Source organism: Geospiza fortis, unplaced genomic scaffold (assembly GCF_000277835.1).
Source record: "Geospiza fortis unplaced genomic scaffold, GeoFor_1.0 scaffold61, whole genome shotgun sequence".
Classification (NCBI taxonomy): Eukaryota; Metazoa; Chordata; class Aves; order Passeriformes; family Thraupidae; genus Geospiza; species Geospiza fortis.
In genome coordinates, this window is record NW_005054430.1 from 1,231,380 (window position 1) to 1,238,944 (window position 7,565).

Consider the following 7,565-nt stretch of genomic DNA (forward strand, 5'->3'; position numbering starts at 1 on the left):
TGCAATAAACCCCAAATCCCAGCAGGGCCCTGCACCCAGGCCCTTTGCAATAAACCCCCAATTCCACCACCTGGCTTCAGAGATCTCTCGTCTCCGTCCATCCTGACCGTCCTACCCGCCATGCATCAGCCCTGCAGGGACACTCAGTGGCCATGGACAGAAGAGATCTCCTGGAGGGAGGGTTGGCTGTGGGAGGGACAAAAAAACTTATAACAATTCAGAGGGAGGGGGTTTACATTTTCCATTTCAGGGGAGGCTCCTTCCTTCCTTGGCAGACACCTGGCTTTTCAAACCCAGACACAGAGCCCAAGGCAGTCAGGTGTCCTTGAGTTTCAGGCCTAGAGAGGAATTATCTGAATAAAATGGGAGAACAGCAGCTGACAGGCTAAGGAGTTTTAGAGTTATACACTAAAGCAGTACAGGATCTGAAAAATAGAGAAGCTAAATCCTAAAGCATCACTGGTCCATCCCACCCACAGGAATATTCCACAGGAAATTCTCCCTGCTGGCCACTTGAATCCCACATCATTGCTGTGTGCATCACAGAGGTGCTGGGAATTGCTGGTCTATACAAAGGTCCCTGCTAAAATGCTGCCTCAAGTAACGAAATTAAAATACCAAGTATGTCAAAGAGCAAAGATGATTTCAGGCCCCACAGAAACAACAGCAAAAACTAACCCAAGAGTGCAGCTGAGTCAGGGAGCTCACGTGTTGGGCCTCTCCCAAGGAGATCCACAGAAAATCCTGACATATCTGGGCTGGGAAAGGACTTCAGAATCACAGATTCCTCCCAGCGAGCCAAATGTCCTCCAGCCTGGCCCTCTAGAGTGTCTGCATTGGCAGAAAAATGGGGTGGTAATAAAGCACTGAGTGTGGCCTGACTCTGTGTCAGGCTTGAGACCAAACCTGTGAGGCTCCAGCACCCCTGAGCATCCCAGGCCTCTTGCTTATGAACTTTCCACCCTCCCATCCTGCGGGAATTTTCCTTTCCCCTTCCCTTCTAGCACACAGGATTTTCAGGCCTGGGTGGTCTTCAGAAGACTCTGGTAGGACACTGCTGAAAACTCTGGATTTTACATTTCTTTCCCTGGTAGGACACTGCTGGGAACTCTGGATTTTACATTTCTTTCCCTGGTAGAACACTGCTGGGAACTCTGGATTTTACATTTCTTTCCCTGGTAGGACACTGCTGGGAACTCTGGATTTTACATTTCTTTCCCTGGTAGAACACTTCTGTGAAATCTGGATTTTACATTTCTTTCCCTGGTAGGACACTGCTGGAAACTCTGGATTTTACATTTCTTTCCCTGGTAGAACACTTCTGTGAAATCTGGATTTTACATTTCTTTCCCTGGTAGGACACTGCTGGGAACTCTGGATTTTACATTTCTTTCCCTGGTAGGACACTGCTGGGAACTCTGGATTTTACATTTCTTTCCCATTAGAAGAGGCCCTTAATCCCTCAGGAAAGCCTCAGACTCCTGCTGCTGTAGTTGAGGTGTCCAAGCAGGATCTGTGGAGCTGTACCTGGTTTCCCCTTCCCAGCCACCAGGATCTCCTCAGTTATTCAAATCTTGGGAGTTTCTCGCGATGCAAACACAGAGTTCTGTGAGTGTAAGGACAACTTCAGGCTGGAAATGTGACTTTCACCCAGGGCTGAGCCGGGCTTTGCCAGCCTGGGGACGGAGCTTTCAGCGCAGTGCTGCAGAGCAGAGCTCAGGGAGGGACTGGTGTCCCTTGGCTCTGCTGGGGACACCCTGGGTGCCCATTCCTGGCTGGGGGGCACAGTGCCAGTGTCCCTCTGAGCTGCTGGAGCTCCCTGACCCTCTGTGCTGTGCTTTGCAGGCCCTGTGGGGATGGCAGCAGCTGCTGCTGTGGCGACGGGGAAGAAACGGAAGCGGCCGCACGTGTTTGAGTCCAACCCCTCCATCCGCAAGAGGCAGCAGACACGATTGCTCAGGTGAGCACTCACCTGGCCCCGCCGCCTCCGTGTCCTCCTGCCAGCTCTGGTGGCCTCTGTGGTCACACCCAGCGCTGCCCAGGAGTCACCCAGCTCGGGGGTGTTTTTGGGAGTGTCTTTCTGGAAGCCAGAAAGTTGTAAGTTTATATAAGTTTGGTCCATTTACATACCAGGGGTAAATCAGGGTTTTAGTTGGCGTTAAAGGGTTAAACTGCAGCTCTGCTCATCTCTGATTTTGTGATCACCAGGGCTGACACTCTGGTGGATCCATTGTTCTGTTTTAACCCCAGCTGGTCGCCAGCTATCTGTCACATTGCAGGATATCCATAGTGGCTTTAGCAGAAATTGAAGCTCCTTCCATATCCCAGCTCTGCAAAGGTTTTATCTGCCTCACAAAAAAAGTCATTTCTGCTTGATTAACCATTCTGGGGATAAATTCAGCGTGTGTAGATCCAAATTTCCTTTGCCATTGTGAAGACTGGCAAAGGAATCTCGGGCATGTATCTCCCCCAGATTATTCTTCCTAAAATTGTGCTCTAAACGCCACGGTGAAGACTGCGGGATTTAGAGCACGATTTTAGGAAGAATAATCCAGGGGAGATTCCTGCCTGAGTTGAAACACTTTTTTTTTTTGGCTTTAGAAACGTCCAGTGGGGACAGCAGAGCTGCACAGCCCTGCAGGTGCTGCATTCCAGGTGCTCTGAGCTCTTTGCCCACCTGATGGCCCCCGAGCCACAGCAGAGCCAGCCGAGGGCACTGCCCAGCCCTGGAGACATTTGTGAGCATCGGCTGCTGCTGCTCCCTGCCTTTTGCAACAAAGCAGTTCTTGCTGTTTCTGCTGTTTGGGATCTCATTGGGCAGTCAGTTTGAAATTATTGGGCAGAGTTACTGCTAAATAACAATCCTTGGGAGGGAACTCCCTGCCTTTTCCAGCTCCATTCTGGTTTTCTCTCCTTCCCCCAGCTCAGCCCTGTTTATTGCAGTGTCTCTGTGTTTATTGCAGTGTCTCCGTGTTTATTGCAGTGTTTCTGTGTTTATTGCACTGTTGCTGAAGAAAAAATCTTTTTCTCCCTTGAAATATGAACAATATATTTTCTGAAGAAACTGCTCAGTGAAGGAATTATTTCTTCTCCTTTCACACGACAGCTTCATTTTGCTACATTAAGATCATGACAAAACATCATTTTTTTTTCCACTCTGACCAGTTGAACACATGTTTGTGCTCGATTTTTCACCCCACTGGGAATCAAGTGGTAATTCCAAACCCCTGACTGTGGGATCTGTGTATCTGGTGGTGCTTTTTGGCAACAGCAGGTTCTGAAATGACCAGGACAGGGGCTGAGCTGTCACCTCACGGACTGCTCAGCTTTTCTGGGGAAAACACTACTTCTCTCATTGCTTTTGGAGTTTCTGCCACCATTTCTGGCTCTTGCACTGTTTAAAAGGGAGTAAGAGGCAGAAAATATCCAGTGGAACATTTTAATTCCAAAGGGAGTTGCTGATGGGGCAGGAGTTGGGACGCCTGGGTTTCCTGTGCTGAGCTGTTGCAATATTTCCTGTTCTTGCTTATCCTGTAGCTTGAATTCCTCCAGATCTGGTTAGAGCAGGACTTTGGTGCTGGAGAATTGCACTGCTGTGATCTGGATGTAAAACAACCTCTGTCTGCAGGCCTCTTTTGATGAATCATTCGGGTGCTTCAACAAAACACAAGTTTTGTGTTGCTAGGACAGAGTGGAAGTGCAGACTCTCGCTGCCCCAGCTTTGCTGCTCCGGTGATTTCTCTTTTTACATCAATGAGAAAAGGAGAGAGGGGAGAATAATTGACATTTGAGCTGCTGGGTGACTGCAGGGAGCACAGCAGGCCTGTGGAGCAGAGGAATAAACTCCATGTGTGGCCAAGCTGAGCAGCTGGGGCCCCGTTTCTCACCTGCTTCGCGCAGGGGAGCTGGCACTCAGAGGGCTGGTGTTTGTGCAGGGTTCCAGCTGATGCCCATTCCCAGCTTTTGCTGTGTTTCAGGAAGCTGCGGGCCACGCTGGATGAGTACACCACCAGAGTGGGGCAGCAGGCCATCGTCCTGTGCATCTCACCCTCCAAACCCAACCCCGTCTTCAAAGTGTTCGGTGCTGCGCCCCTGGAGAACGTGGTAGGTGTCCCTAGGAAAGTGAGGAAAGAGATTCCTCACCTTCTGCGCAGGTTTTGTTCCTCTCAGGGCAGCCTTGGAAGCCTGGTGGGGATCTGAAGGGTCGTGTTTAAAACCCCAGAAAGCAGAGTTTAGGTTTTGTGGAATACAGTGCTGGCCCTGGTTGAGTCAGTGATTTCACAGATCTTTCCCAGCCTTAATGTTCCTGTGACTCCCTGACGTGAGGGCGGCACTGAGGTCCTCTCCTCTCTGCAAGAATGGCTGCCTGGCACATCTCACATGGGGGGAACATCCTGGATTAAAACTTTAAAAATCAGAGGGAACAGGTCGTGATACAGAATCCCTGAGGTTGGAAAAGACCTCCAGGATCATTGAATCCAAGGTGTCAGAACCCCACTTCGTCCCCAGCCCAGAGCCCTGAGTGCCACATCCAGGAATTCCTTGGACACCCCCATGAATGGGAGCTCCAAACCCCCCTGGGCAGCCCCTGACCCCCTTTCCATGGGGAAATTCCTGCTCATTCCGAGCTTCCAGAAATCCTCCAGGTGATGGAGCTTCCAGGACTTTTCCAGGTGTGGATCCAGAGGGATCCGCCTGTCCCCTCCTGTCAGGCACTTGTGCAAAGCCACAAAGTCCCCCCTGAGCCTCCTCTTCTCCAGACTAAACCCTAAAAAATGACACGTTTAAACTCAGCTCTGCTGTCTGCACCTTATTGCAAACCCTACCCAGGACAAGTTCTACTTTGAGAACTTTTCCTTCCATCCCACAGATTCTTCCCTTGCCAGCGTTACTGCAAGTTTCATCAGCAGGGCCGAGTCTCGGGGGGAAGCTGCTGGCTGTTTCCTGCCAGCTGTGCCACTGTTTGCTCCTCCTGCTCTGCAGCACCTTGGGGAAGGTGGCTGGGCCTGCACCCTGCTCCTCTCCTGGTGCTGCTCACCTTGTTTACCTGAGCCTAACAACTCCCCACAGGTGCGCAAGTACAAGAGCACCATCCTGGAGGACCTGGAGTCGGCGCTGGCCGAGCACGCCCCGGCCCCTCAGGAGGTCAACTCAGAGCTGCCCCCCCTCACCATCGATGGCATCCCCGTCTCCGTGGACAAGATGACCCAGGTGAGTGGACAGGTGACCCAGGTGAGTGGACAGGTGACCCAGGTGAGCAGCCAGCCCTGGCACAGGCAGGGCAACACAGGGGTGTTGGGCATCTTGCAGTCGCATCCTGTTGTTTTGTGTGGCTGCCTCTCCAGGGGATGGCTCTGATCTCTTTCCCCTGGGGCTCTAACAGCTCAGGTTGTGCTTGGAGGTGGAGCTTTGTTAGTGGTGCTGGTTTTCTCTGGGAAAAAACTGCTGCTGGGGAGAGCTCAGCCTGCTGGGAGCATTCCCTTTGGAGCTGGTTTTGGTACCTCAGAAAGTGAGAGCAGGGAAAATTTCCCTGTTCCCTCTTTGTTCCATTCTTTGCCACAATCTTTGGGCATCAGGGTTGGGAAGGTCTCTCGTGGACACCTTTCTGTTCCCTGTAGCTCATTCCCTCTGTTTCTTCTTGTGGATGGGAGCAGAGGGGAATTTGCTGTTCAACCCCAGATCAGACCCTGAGCGAGATATTTTTGTTGCAGCTTTGTTAGTGATGCTGATTTTCTCTGGGAAAAAAAAAATGGTGAGGAGAGCTCAGGCTGTTGGGAACATTCCCTTTGGAGCTGGTTTTGGCACCTCAGAAGGTGGGACCAGGGAAAATGTTTGTTCCATGCTTTGCCACAATCTTTAGGCACTGAGGTTGGGAAGGTCACTTGTGGACACCCTTCTGTGTCCTGTAATTCATTCCCTCCTCCATTTCTTGCTGTGGCTTGGAGCAGAGGGGAGTTTAACCCCAGATTCAGACCCTGAGGGAGATATTTTTGTTAGAAACAGGGAATTATGTGCCCTGGGCATGTGGGAGATTCTCTCCAGGTCCAGCCTGACCTCGCTGCTGGGAGAAAGTGGAGGAGACTCCCAGGGAAGCTTCACCTGGAGGGAAATCTCCTTCCCAGGGATGCAGGACCTGAATTCAGGCAGGTGTGTCCTGCAGGAGGCTCTGGGTACACCCATTCTGAAGCACCACAGCAAGTTTTAAATGCTGAAAAGCAATTTTTTTCCCAAGGAGTATCCAGATGGAAAAGGCAGCACACAGAGAGGTCAGAGCAGGGCGAAGATGCGCAGATTTTTCTGTGCTCTGCAGAGGGCACGCCCTGCTCAAAGCACCATTTCCATTTCTTAGTGGAATCAGACAAGCTCACACTCATAATAAAATTTTATTGAGCTTACTGTGCTTTGGCTGGTACAGATCATTTCCCCAATCCCTGACAAATAAGACAAAAATGATGATTTCTTGGATTTTTAAACTCCCGTGAAAGGTGGCACTGCAGGAGCTGCTCATGGCAGCTTTTGGTGTGTACCAGGAGCAGTTCCCCATGGAAATGGTTTTCTCCTCCTGGTCCTGCAGGGTCTTTGCTCAGCCAGCCCAAAGTGCTGATGTAGAACCTCTTCTTTTAAATCTTCTCCTGCTGCTCTATGGTAGAAAAACAAGGATTTTTTTAGGAATGGCCCTCATTGTTCCAGCACAGTGAGGTAGCTCAGAAGAGCTTTGTGAAAAGGTTTCTCCTGAGCTGGGCACAGAGGTGCCATCATTCATTGTGGGAATCTTGATTCCCAGAGCTTCCAGTATAATTATTTGTATCTTCTAGTAAAAAAACAGGAGTTTTTTTGTTTTGTTTTGTTTTTTGTTTTTGTTTTGTTGTTGTTGTTGTTGGGTTTTTTTTGTTTCTGTTTTTGGTTTTGGGTTTTTTTTTGGGTTTTTTTTTTTTTTTGGGTTTTTTTGGTTCCAGCTAAGTTGCACAAAACCCTATGGAAACCTGGAACGAAAATAAATATAAATGCAATTAGGATGGCAGGGACTGGAAAAATGAGGCCTCTGCTTTCAGCAGGTGCCAGCAGGCAGGTGTAGAGGTGTCATCAGTGAGGAGGTGAAAATAATTCTCCTTTTAATTGCTCTGCTTCCCCAGTGGTCTGCAGGGAAATAAAGCCTTTATTTGCCTGGGCAAAGATGTTTCTCCAGCCTTGGGAATGGAGAGCATCACCCACCAGGGCTGGGCAGGAAAACCTGTGTTGCAGTGGGGTTTTCAGCCTTCACAGAGGGGGACCTTGGTGCTTTCTGGACTTTGGTGACAGCTGAGTTTGCCCCTCAGCTTGTTCCCAGCTGCTCATTGATGTGATTGAGGAGTAAAATTGGGTAATCTGAGCTTAACCAAGATGAGCTCAGTGCTTCAGGCAGCTCTCACTGCTTTATGAACAGGTGATTTGTGCTTTAAGCTGATTTTTTAAGCCCCCATGATTTATAGGAGGCAGTAAAAGCTTTTCTGGCATCTACAAGCCAGAAAAAAACTTTTAAAAGTTTTTCTAAGACCATCATGGTGCCTGTTCACCTCCTGAGAGCT

At 49.8% G+C, this 7,565-nt stretch overlaps 1 protein-coding gene across 1 annotated transcript in view; it reads left to right on the top strand.

The window, feature by feature from the left end:
- Window positions 1-7,565, top strand: part of NRF1 (nuclear respiratory factor 1) — a 49,004-nt gene that overhangs the window by 875 nt on the left and 40,564 nt on the right. The window contains exons 2-4 of the mRNA XM_031061893.1: window positions 1,846-1,960; window positions 3,978-4,104; window positions 5,071-5,211. Of these exons, the coding sequence (XP_030917753.1) occupies window positions 1,846-1,960; window positions 3,978-4,104; window positions 5,071-5,211 (383 nt within the window). The remainder of the gene's footprint in view (window positions 1-1,845; window positions 1,961-3,977; window positions 4,105-5,070; window positions 5,212-7,565) is intronic.